The following is a 12,837-nucleotide window of genomic DNA, read 5'->3' as shown; positions in this document are numbered from 1 at the left end:
TGTTCTGTTTTCTTTTTCTTACGTGCTTTGTTAAGCCTGTACTGTGCCGATGGCAGCCAGGGTGTTGATAAAGCAGAGTGCAGAGATTTGCTTGCTTTAGTTCCAAGTAGCCCTTATAAAAGGGGTAACAGATTATTGTTATCCTCTAAAATAGTAAATTACAATTTCATGCCAGCATAGGATTGGGAAATTGGTAAAAAGCTTTTAGTGGAGATTTTGTTTACTTTCTAGACTGGGAAGGGCTAGTACGTGTTAACGTCCTGCTTCGGAGTTCTCTGAATGGAGGTTTAGCACACACGTAAGTCAGACTGAACTTGATTAGGAGGGGTTGCCTCTCCTCCATTTTAAAGGAAAATGGGTTGCGGAGAAGTTGAATTTGTTGTTTCTCGATGGATAAATGTTTACAGCAGTTTTTCTCATGAGGATGGCTTATTAGGGGAATGAAGCAGGACAAATGGAAGTTTTCCCTCTTAGAGATGAAAACCAGTCTATCTGGGAGCCTTCCCAGTTGATTCAAATTATTGCCTTTGAGACATGGGTTTTTTAATAGCCTGGAGATGGGAGCTAGCCAGCCAGGTCAGCAGCATGAAGGCTCATGCCCTAGTAAAATGAAATTACTTCCTGTTATGACTTTCTTTCATCTGCATATTTCCCATTCTGTTACAGCAATCTAGTTAAGCCCAAAGCCTGGCTACATGTCGCACTTCGTGCTGCCAAATTCATCTGGGGAGGCGGGTTGAGAGGAAGGCAGAAGTGTAAAAGAGTAAGAGGTTTGCTGGCTGCCTTTACAACGGTAGGCAAAACGGAGAAGGCCACGGTTTGCGTGCCTGTGAGCTCCGGGCTCCTGCATTTGCTGGGGATTTGAGGTCAGGGCTGCCCTTGGTACCAGTAATGCATATTGTCAAAATCGGCAGCTGAACAATGGCTGGGGAACAATGACATTGTACTACTGAATTGTGCTCCTCACATTTCAGAACAGCAGCCATGTTCTTTGTTGGAATTTTGATTGATTGATTGATTCTTATTTTTTTTTTTATAAACCCACTCTGTTCAGAATGCCCATAATCCCACACCACCTTTCCCTTGAGCATTATATAAAAATCAGGTGAAGGTTAGAAAATGTAAGTCAGGGACTGTTATTACCATTATGGAGGGATGAAGTAATGAGAAACTGCAGAAAATAATGTCCAAGCATTTGATTGGAATAGATGGGCTTGTGAACGTATGCTGGGGTGGACAGAGTCCCCTTCCACAGCCCTGTTATGCACACGCAAAGCTTTGCAAGAGCAGACTCGGTCCTCTGGCCATACTCCAACAAACTGGGTGTGTGGATGCTCCCTCCGCCTCTCGTCTATTAGCCGTGCCATAAACAGGGCTGTGCTGGTGTCCTGTGTGCCGTGTAAAAATCCTTCAGCTGCTTTATTGTTTCCAAATTGCCGTGCTTTACTTCAGTAGGAGCTGCAGATGACCACTGCCTCTAAGAATAGCAAATCAAAACTGTATGTAATTCTGAAAGCAAAGCTTCCTGCCCTGGCCAGTTCAGTAGAAGTCTGCAGCGTTGATTCGGGGCCAGGCTCTCAGCTGGTATAAATGAGCACGGCTCTACTTGAAGTCAAGGGGACTGCATTAGTTTTCAGCAGCAAAGGATCTGGCCAAACAACCGCCCCCTCCCCTCTCCCTGTATGTATGTGTCTGGCACAGGACAACTCTGCTTTTTGTAAATCTGTGATCTAAATGACTTTTTTTTTTTTTTTTTTTTTCATGTGAAAGTTCCTAATTCAGATAAATGACAGTCAAATTTTTGCTTTACGATTCCTTGATTTGCCCTGCTGTTCATCGAAAGGCATTTGCTGACAGTTTTTCTGGCGTCTCTTGTTAACTGCTCATATCTTTTAATTTTAGAGCAGAATATTTATGAAATGTTCCATTTGTTGCTAGTTTTTATATATGCTCCTATATAAAAACTATATATATATAATAGTGTGCATATGTATTTATTTTTTCAATTGCCAAAAATCAATTCACAGAGCAAGCCCTAGATCTTCTATGGAACTTTTGATCCCTTCATTTATTATTGTTAATATATGCTGCAGTGTTTTGAGTTGTGTCTTTCTTGTAAGTTGAGTCATTCTCAGACTTTCAGAGGGGTTTACAGTACTGCAGTCTGCTGAATCAATTTTTTTAAAACACTTCTTAAATAAAGCTAGTTAATGATAGATTAGTATCAACTGAGAAAGAAAAATCATCCTATCTTGTATTTAAAGAAAACGTTTCCCTTGGTAGATCTGGAAGTGCTCCATAATCCTTATTCCATGCAAAGAAGGCAGGAAATCTTAAAAGGAGCAGTCTGTGCTCTGCAACACAAGTCTAATAACTTCTGAGTAGGCACAGCATGTGGCGGAGTTCAGCTCATCAGAAAACAAACCAACAAACCCCATCAGTCGCTCAGTCCAGTCGCGTGGAGATGCAGATGGACCTGAAGCCTATAAGGGTAGGATGTGTCTCACCTCACTTTGGCCATATAAAAGCTGTTTATGGCTCAAGTTAAAGGTCCTGCTGCAGCCATGGAGGAGGAGAGGTGACTCCAGAGAGCAATTTGCTGTGTCCAGTGGGGTCACCTGCAGAGTGCTGGGGCAGCTCTCCCTCAGGGGAACCAGTTTCTCTTTTTTTTTTGGTTAGAGAGCAGTCCTAGATGACAAGTAGATACCTGACTTTCAGAATGCTGAACTTCAGTGAAATAATTCACCCTTCAGGTGAATTAAGTCGTACAAGGCTCAGGGACTTCTACTGCTACTTAAGAAACTTTGTTCATTAGGTACTACTGGAAGAATTTTATATCCAGCCTTGATGTCAGGGTGTTTAGAAAGACTGCATTGAAATTATTTTAGGTATCCTGCATACTGCTATGAATGTGAAATGAAAAGACATTACGTGTTGGGTATGTGACTTGAAAATTGGTTCGGTAACTTTTAGTACTGGGGCAACATTCGGATACATCACACAAGGAACAGAACGCCTCCTAACAAAGAAAATAGAGAAGTGCACGCCTTCATGGGCACGTTAGATAGGAGAGAAGTGCCTGGTGTTTACAGAGTTACATTCTTTGCAGTTTCAGGTCATGTTCATAGTGCCGTAAGGCTTCTGTAAGAATACTCTTTAGCAGCTGTGTTGTTTCAAAGCATTCGCCTTAAGTGCAGTATCCTACCTCACTAAGTGAGAAAAGTACGAGTGTCTGATCATCTGTCCTTCAGCCAAAAACACACTTCTAAGGAATAAAAGTGCGTGTTCTGATAAAGGTTCAGAACACTGAACTCCTTGGCTTAATGCAAGTTCTGTGCTAGGGTAAAAAAAAGTTCACTATGCAGAACAGCATCAAATGCCTATTATATTGTTCTTTGTTTCGTTGCCAACTGTGGATTTAAAATTGGAATAATTCAAAAAGCAGTGGGACATTATGACTCACTCAGTACCTCCTGGGCTTTTGACATTATCGTAAAGCCACATACACTTGAGTGCAAGGTTTAGTTAGTGGATTTCAATAACACAGCGAGCAGACTTTATTGAAACCACAGAGTACCTGATTAACTGTAAACAATGATTTATTTCTTCTGAACAGTCACGGTATTATAGCTCCAGTTACAGGTGTGGTATGCTGAGTGTCAATGCAAGTGATATTTTTCAAGGTTAAATGTACTCCGTCAGTCAAAATCAGGGAGATATTTTAATAATAACGTTGAGCTGTATGCGGCTATTCTTTTCAGTATTTGTGGATTTAGTGTAACTTTTAATTTTGTTTTTATTTTTTCATACATCTTTGAGTTCCTTCTGAAAACGTGCAGTGGAAAACTTGGGGAATGGGTATTTCATAGGAGAGGGATTCAGTAAGACAAGTTTTGGCCACAAGATGTCCAGTGTAATTCATCTAAAGAGTCTGTATCTTTTAAAAACTGTGGAGAGTGGAGCCCAACAGTGCATCTCCCACTGAAAATGAACATTATTTATGTTGCCTAGTGTGCATAAGCTGAAAAGGGAAATATGTTTTCTAATAAAATCTTCCAGGCTGGAAGTTTAGAATACTTTGCATGAATCCACATGTATATTCCTTAGTCTCCGCAGGAAAGCAAAGTCATATTAAGTCATATGTCAGCTCAGTTGAATTACGGATGTTGAATTAAACATGTAGAACTTGGAGGTTCATCAACTTTGTAGTATTATTTATTAGAAAATTACCCCCCCTCTGTTTGGACTCACTTTTAATTCTCTCTCTTGTTTATTATCTTTTATTTGAGTCAGTGGTTGCTGTGCTGACTAGTAGCTTTCATCTCTGTACTGCGAGCTGTTCCCATATGTGCAGGTGCTGTGGAATTTATTGTCTTTACATTGAAAAGTTGAGATCTAGTCAATATGGTTGTAGGTATTTAAATTAAAATATTCTTAAGGTAGAGTTAGGGTATAAGATGTAGGATATTCTGATTTTAATGAAATAAACATTTACAAATCATGCTGGAGGATGAAATTAAATATTTGAAAATCCAAAAATCTAAACTTCACCAAATCAGAAAGCAAATCCCAGTCAGCTGTGAATTGCTTTTTATGTGTCTGTATCTTGCAGAAGAAATCCATTTAATTGGGTGGAAGTAAGTTACTCCCAACCTAAAAGGCCCGAATGTATATCCTTGGACTTGTGTATCTTGGGACTTTAGTCCCTGCTTGTTATCTATTTGTAGGTATTTTAACGAACATTTCTGTCCAGGTACACAAACCTCGCAGGAGTTGTAATTTATACATTTTTACTCTGAGTTGGCTTTTATTTGGTGGCAGATCTCACTATGCACAGAACGATGTGGTTCAGAGTTTGTCAGCAGATACAACAGGCTTCTTCAGTTGTCACTCCTGCGTGACTTCAGCTATAGCCAGTGAGGGCTTAAAACAAAGCAGGTAAATAACCAGCCACGTCTGAGACAGCAGGCTCTTGGGAAGAGTAAGGTATTTGCAGTGAGGGAGATCACACTACAGCTGTGCTGGCCCCACCAGTGCCGCGTAGTCACCGTCAGTGTCCTGGGGAGTCCGGCTTGCCCTGCTGCCACTGCAGGGGTCAGGGATGTTGGTCTGCTGCAGCAACAGGGAACAGGTAAGCTGCTTGGCAGCCTGCACTGCTGCTTTCCTACTGGCAGCAGGACCAGAGAGCTTAGCTTCCAGGATTAATTAGTTTTAGTCTCGCTCAGGCAGTGGCAAAATTGAAATCCCCTTGTGCTGCTGAGAAGCCTGAAGTCAGCGTTGTACCTGGCCGAACTCAGCTGGTCTGATCATCTGCCACCCCCTGTACAGACAGCACCAAGGAGGAGCCTGAACTAATAGCAGCTGTTTTTGCTTACTTCTGCCTGTGGTAAGGCGCAGCAGGCGTGTATCATGCAATTGAAAAGTGACTGCAGTACTGGGAAGAACGGCATTAGAGCTGAATTTGAGTAGCCTCCTAACGCAAAGGAAAGGAAAACAGCTTTGTGATGAAATTTGCAGATGCTTACGTAGTTGAAGTTGAGAATATTAAGAGATCCAGAGGAAGATTCACAACGTCTGTAAACAATGCACGAAACAATCCAGTACATGTAATTTGTTTTGTTAACAAGAGATTTTAACCCTTGGAGATGTGAAGAAAAATGGGTTGAGGCAGGATTGCACGGGGCAGCCTTTCTGTCTGGCAAACCAAATGGCCTGGGGGAGCCAGCCCCAGAAAAGGGGCCCTCAGCCTCCCCAGCCCTCCTCCTTCTCCACGTGAGGGCATCTTCCAGGCTGCTCCCAGCACAGCCGCCTTTGGGCCACTCACGTTGGGCATCACAGAGGCTGGCTGGGGTCACAGTGGCCACCGCTGCCCTGCCTTTGCCCCGGGCCCTTGTGGTGGTTTTACCGTGCTGGGCAGCTAAACCCCACAACCGCTCTCTCACTCCCCCTCCTTTAGATAAGGAGGGGGAGAAGTAAAGCAAAGAACAACTCACGGGTTGAGATAAGGATAATTTAATTAAAGGGAAATAATTATAATAATTAAATAAAGACTACCATGAACTAAACAACTTAACTAAGGGGAAAATAAAAGGGAAAGGGGAAAAGGGAGGAAAACAAACAAACAAAATAAATGAAAGCTATATGGAAGTGCAGAGGAAAGAAATTACTCTCTACTTCCCACAAATGAGCGATGATTGACTACGTCCTTGAAGCAAGGCCTCAACGCACGCAGCCGGTGTTCGAGAGGAGGACCGACGTCTTCTCAACGAGAGCCCACCCCTCCCCTCTTCTTCCTGTTTCCACCTTTTATTGCTGAGTGTGACACCACATGGTATGGAATATCCCTTTGATTGGTTTAGGTCAGCTGCCCTAGTGATGTTTCTCTCCTCACTTTTTGCCCACCCCCTAGGAGGGTTAGAGAAAGGCCCAATGCTGTGCCACTGCTGCTCAGCAGTAGACACAACACTGGTGTGATAACACTGCTGTTCCAGCTACAAGTACAGAGTACGGCACTGAATGGGCTGCTGCCGGGAAAGTTAACATTCCAGCCAGACCCAGTACAGCCCTCTAAAAGCTGCCCCCCTGCCGCTGGCCCGCCGCTTGCTCAGCTACTCGGTCCTCTGAGAGCCTCTGAGGCAGGAGGAAGGCGAGAGAAGGAGCAAGGTGAGCGGCAGCCCCCCTCGGTGAGAGGACAGAGAAGCGGTCTGGGGAAGCACCGAGCGGGATGGCAGCCATGGAGAGGAGGAGCCATGGAGCCACCAAACACCCAGCAATAAAGACTCTTGCCGATTCTCAGGGGTTGTGTGAGCGCTTCTTTCCCATCCCCTGGTGTGAGAGGTGGCAGCCCTTCTGCACAGAGCCTCGAGGAAGAGCACAAGAGAGGACCCAGCTCCCTTCGGGCTGCTGTATTGGGGTGACAGGAGGAGTCCCCAGGGGCCACCATGATGAATGTCTGAACCCACAGATGGAGGCTGGGGGATCAAAGTCCCACCCACTGTAAGTGAAGAGCACATTCGAGACCACCCGATGAATCTAAACAGATACAGGTCTGTGGGACCAGATGACGTGAATCCCAGGGTCCTGAGGGAACTGGCTGATGGAGTTGCCAAGCCTCTCGCCATCGTAGCTGAAAAGTCCTGGCAGTCGGGCGATGTTTGTGGTGAGTGGAGAAATGGAAACGTCATGCCCCTACTCTACAACAATTAAAACAAAGAGTTGGACAAAGAGCACTACTCTGCAACAGTTAAAACAATTAGGACACATTCCTTCTTAGAAAGAGCGGTCAGGCATTGGGACAGGGTTGCCCAGGGAAGTGGTGGAGTCCCCGTCCCTGGGGGTGTTCAAGGAAGGGCTGGACGTGGTGCTTAGAGACATGGTGCTTAGGGACATGGTTTGGTGGTGACATTGGTGGTAGGGGAATGGTTGGACCAGATGATCTTGAAGGTCTCTTCCAACCTTAATTTTTCTATGATTCTGTGATCCTCTCTTCTGTTTAGCTGGAAGAGGAGATGCACAAACATCCCCCCACCACTGTACTCCCAAACTGACACCATGAATATGTAAAGCAGAGACTAGGCTACTGCCTTCGTAATGCCAAATGAAGTCACTGCATGTCTCAAAGTGTGTGCTTTTGTCAACGAGAAGCTGGATTGGAAGCTGAATGATCAAACAAATGTAGCAATCAAGCTTCCCTGCAGAAACCTCTTCTGCTCAGGTCTGAATTTGCCTTGAAAGGGTGAAGGTCAGCCAGATGCTTTTTCTCCATGATGCCTCAGTGGGTATTTCTGGTTTGGAGCATGTCATTACAGTAACAGCTTATGTTTTGAGATCTCAGCTTGACAATCTGCACTCTAACAATACATTTCACTAGCAAGTGCCTTTCCCCTCCTGAGTATGTAGAAGGCATGTTGCTAAGGCTTCCTCAGTGTTTATAGGATCCATCTACATTGCTACAAGATATTTTTGCCTGTTTTTAATACTGTTTGGCACTGCTTTCCCTCTGCTCTTGTACTTTCCACTTTAACTACTGAGAAGAAGATAAAAAGCTACCGCAGCATCCCTCTGGATAACGGTGCCACGTGCCCCAGTGAAGCGGAGCAGGAGAGAAGGACGGGTGGTGTCTGCCCAGTGCATTTCTCCACCAGTGAATGTCAGGATGAGATGTTGCCACCAGCATGCAGGAACAGGAAGCTAGCACTTGTCTGCCTTCCAGCACAGCCACGTCTTTCTTCCAATGTTCTCATCAGCTGAAGTAGAAAGAGTGCAGCCCAAAGGCTTGTCAAGAGGGAGGTGATTTCCGAGTGCTTTATTGAGACAAACTTGCACAGTTAGGAGAAATGTGCAGTTAGTTTAGATGGATATTTGACCAATGTGTCTTCCTACAGGAGGCTGGGAAGTGGTCTCTGAAGTTTGCTTCTCTCATAATTTCAAGAAGTCTTTTTCCTTGGTGAAGTCTCTTGGAAGGTCTTTGTCTGTTCATGTAATAAGATGCAGTGCTAATGACTCGAATGATAAAAATTCAAACAGTAGTGAAATGCAAGAAGCCAAAACTACCTTAACATATATGGTTCATTTAACTAAAAGAGGCAGACTGAGCAGCAGGTGGAAGGGTTAAACAAAAGGAAAAAAGATTATAAAAGTTTGCGGCTTTGGCTTCACTACAAATGGCTCTCTTGCAGACTTTATAGCATTAGTGTTGCTTCTCATAAACCTTGAAACCATTCATCCATTTAGAAAGATTAAATTGGTTAGTCATCCAGAACATAAAATATACACATCTCCATTTTGTCTGTTACCCCCAAACCATCAAAAGTATGATAAATTCAGCTGATGCCATTAAACCAAAGCGTTGAGTATTGATGATGGCCTCAGTTACATTTACAGTTTGCCAGTTCTTGTGTTTCTGATAGTATATTCATCTGTTGTTGCTCGGGGACAGTAAGCACAGAGTCTTTGAGTTGGAAAACACAACTATAACTTATGATGTGAGAATGTCAGAGAAAACATCTTGATATTGAAGCAGGAACAAATCCTAGAAATGTTATATATTTTGTCATTCTTGGAAAGTGAAAGTTATCAGAGGCACTAACTTCATTTTCTATTTCTTAATATGCCTGTAATGGTATATTAAACAGTTTGCAAAGGCAGGTTTATTTGGTTTTTCAGTTACAGATGAAACTGTAGCTATTCAAAGTTCTGTTGTAACTTCTGTTGCATTCCTGTTGCTTAAAAAAGCTAGAAAAAAAAAAAAAAAAAAGGTCAGATTCTTCTAAAGCACAAATTTTTAGAGGCAAGTGGTCAGGAAGTAGGTTCATGATTAAACAGATAGTAAAAACTTAGATTTGATTTAGCAGCATTTCTTCTTGATCCGTATCAGGATTCAGAAGTAGCACTTTGTCCCAGATAAAAGAAAATTTGTTCTATAACAATTGTTTCAGCCTACAAAAAAAATGTAACTTCTGCTTCTTCAAAATACGTAAGACGTTAACTCAAATACAAGGATTTCCCGTGTGCTGGAGGGTAACACAAGTTTTTCAATTACTACACATTGTACCTTTTACCAGACCATCCAATTTTGCGCCATTAAAACTGGGAAGCGAATCCTGTCTGAGCTTCCCGTTCCGTGCTGGAACTGCCAGCTCCTTCCTGGAGAAACCAGGAGCTGATATCGTTATCAGCATATTCAGAGTAACGCAGATTGCCAGCTGTTGTCAAGCATATGCTTGAGGACCATCAGTGTCTGAGGTCCATAAACAAGGGTCATGAAATATACACTCATGCATGTCACCGACTCCAAGGCTCGTTCCCAATGAGCACAACAGCACTCCTCCCTCTTTGTTCCCCATGTTTTCAGCCTCACTGCTTGAGGAGATGAGTACTTCCCGTGGGTGCAGCGGATCCTACATCACAGGCTGTGTTGTGGTTTGATTCGCACTTTTTTCGGAAACATTTCTGGTGGCAGAACTGTAACACCTACTCTTCTTCCCCCCTCCCCGCCCAAGGATTTGTCTTTAACTGCAGATACAAATTACAAAACCACCAGGAGCAATAGAGGTGATCTGAAAGAGGCAGAACCTCATAAATTGTGTGGGAAAGGCTGTCTTTCCTTTTCTCTAACTGATGGTATGCCAAGTTTATTTTACAGTATTTACAATAAGATTTGCTTGTTTTGATACCCTTTGTACATTGTTAGGGAAAAAGCAAAAGAAAAGCTCCGGGAGGTTTATGTTTTCTGATGAGACAGAGTTTAATCCTTAATTTTCTTTCTAGTCCTATATGTTGTACCAGAAATGTAATATATAAAGGGATATGAGGTTGAAACTGGATGAGTTAGTACTGAGCTGTCCTTTAATTTATCTGTATGAATTTTGTGCTTAAGAAGGACCCCCAGACCAGCAGGCTAAGAGCTGTTGGTTCATCCAGAGAGCAGATACAGGACGAGCAGGAACAACGCTGGTTTCTCCTTTCTGCATCTCATCCCTGACCTTGGCACATTACTCCGGGCGCCAAAAGAGCACGCTGTCTGTGCCTGTTTAGTTGAGGTCCAGGCAGATGACACGGAAAACAAATTTATCCATGGAAGAGTGGTCCCCAGTGTGGCTGTACAGGCAGCCTGCAGATTGTCTGCACGAGGGCTGATGTACCTGTCAGATCCAGCACACGGCTCTGGGGCAGCTTGCCCTGCTATGAAGAAAAGCCTCCTGTCCCTCTGCAGACAGCCCCGAAGGCCAAACACCCTCGTGTTACAAAAAGACACCACGATGGCTGCAGTCCTCAATGTGTGAACGTTGTTGTTCTGTACCGTGCCAAACAGCACACAATTATCTCATCTCTCCCAAACCTTTGCTGTGCAATACCTGGGTAGACACAATGTCTTTTCTCTGTGTTGTGGAAACATTGATTAGAAAGAGACGTTTGATTTTTTGGGAAGGAAATACGATTGTCAAATGCTAGAAGCTGTTCCTGTAGAGGTGGGAAGGATTTTCTCACAGGCAGACCATGTTTGGATCCCCATTTCATCTCTGCTAATGAAGCAACCATCCCCTCCTCAACTGGCAATTCCCTCAGCAGGATGATGTATCCTAGATGTGCACCATAGGTGTATAGAGACATAGCCTTCTCTTTGCAAATGTTGATGTGATTTACACAACTTTGGACAAGAAATAGTGTTTTGGAGTTGGTACATCTCTCTGAGTGATGTTAATGTGGGGACATGCTAGCAAAATCGGTCATTGTTTAGTTTATACCTGTCTCAGCTACTGTGTCTGAGTGCACGTATTCATCATATTTAGCTTTTATACAATATTCTTTTAAGTCTTCCCTGCACTTTGCAATTGTTAATTAATCCCACAGCACGCAGGGATTACTAGTAACGCTTTCCAAGGGAAAGCAGAAACAAGCAAGAAGAGGTCAAATGACTGGGCCAAGGTTGTGCATGCAATTTTGTCTAAAGAACATTAGGTTCTGCAAGATTAAAGTGGTGTTAACTGGCCTTTCCTTGGATGTCAGCCTCCATCTTCCTGGGAGGTGGCTTTGGGGGGCAGTTCTGACAGTCTCGTGTTCAGAGCTCCCCTTTCATTTGCTTCCTTTCTCACACTATTTCCTGAGGGAAACAGAGGACAGAGTTTTGTCTTCAGAGAACAATGGGGAATTTCCAAGGAGGCAGAATGTCTCATTATCTGAAACTTTTATGTACCATCTTTTCATCTTGCAGTTACAAGTGAAAGCACCTGACTAATTAACTGGCTGTTTCTTCAAAGTCATTGTAAAGATCCGGATACCCAGTTCATATTAAAAATAAATAACTTGCTCGTCTGGCAGCCATAGCCCAGAGAAGGTCTGCACTGTGCTGATAACAGCAATCTGGTAACTTACCTGACAGTAAGTGCTGCAAGTATAGAGTGTGCTCACGGTGCTTTCTTCTCCACAGGACTTGAAAGACGACCGGAGCGATGAAGAAGAAGAAGATTCAGTTACGGATAATGAAGAGGAGTCCACGAAGAATGGCAGTAAGAACGGCTGTGGGTCAAGCAAACATCTCCTAAACAGCAGTCACCAGTAGCCCCCTCCTGCCCCACCTCCTGCAGCGATTTCCACTCCGTTTTTAACCCAACCTACAGGATAGAACTTAAGTCAAAAGGCTTATGAGAGACTGTGATTGATTTATTGTTGGCTACTGGACCTGGAAAAAAGCCCAGCTTACAGGAGAGGCAAAAATTGCATAACATGACAAAATGTGTTAATGGCCCACTTTCTGAATAGTCGCTTAATGTTTGAAAAGGTGTTTGGACACACTGACTGCGCCACTTACAGTGCTTAACAAGGTGAAAGTGTCAGGTCGTTTAGTGTCCCGTTGATTCTAACATGGTTTTTCGATCAGATATAAGACATATTTCATCGAGCAGTTTCATTCATTGGTGTTTCATGGTAGGTAGTGTGAACTCCATTAGGAAACAAAACTACTCAAAATGGGAAAAATTGACAGTGGTGTACAACGACTAGCATTGTAGTCTCTACTCTTTGACTTAAAACCTCAACAAAATGGCTATTTTTTGCAAGTTAGATCTCGTGTTCTGGAGGCCGGTGGAAGCTAACATGAAGGAAATCGAGCTATTTGCTTCTGAAGAGCTTGCCTCACAGCAGAAGTATGGTTTTATCTCAAGTATGCTGTATGATAGTTCAAATACTGTGTTTGGAGATTTACCAGTCAAGAGATTTACCAGTTCTGAGATTTACCAGTCAAGAAAATCACAAAAATCTGCCCCAATTCTCCCCCTGAGCTCCAGGTTTCAAAAATGTCTTTCATCTCAGTCATTTTGGCTGTAGGCCCACTGTTAG

General features: G+C 43.3%; 1 protein-coding gene across 1 annotated transcript in view; it reads left to right on the top strand.

Annotated features, from left to right (window-relative positions):
• The window catches only part of CERS3 (ceramide synthase 3), a 34,277-nt gene extending 21,700 nt beyond the window's left edge, over window positions 1-12,577 (top strand). The window contains exon 10 of the mRNA XM_032195005.1: window positions 11,930-12,577. Within this exon, the coding sequence (XP_032050896.1) occupies window positions 11,930-12,061 (132 nt within the window). The 3' untranslated portion in view covers window positions 12,062-12,577. The remainder of the gene's footprint in view (window positions 1-11,929) is intronic.
• Window positions 12,578-12,837: the final 260 nt, after the last annotated feature.

This window comes from Aythya fuligula, chromosome 11, assembly GCF_009819795.1.
Source record: "Aythya fuligula isolate bAytFul2 chromosome 11, bAytFul2.pri, whole genome shotgun sequence".
In the NCBI taxonomy this organism is placed as follows: domain Eukaryota; kingdom Metazoa; phylum Chordata; class Aves; order Anseriformes; family Anatidae; genus Aythya; species Aythya fuligula.
Note: the sequence above shows the minus strand (reverse complement) of the source record. Positions and strands in the feature narration are given on the sequence as shown.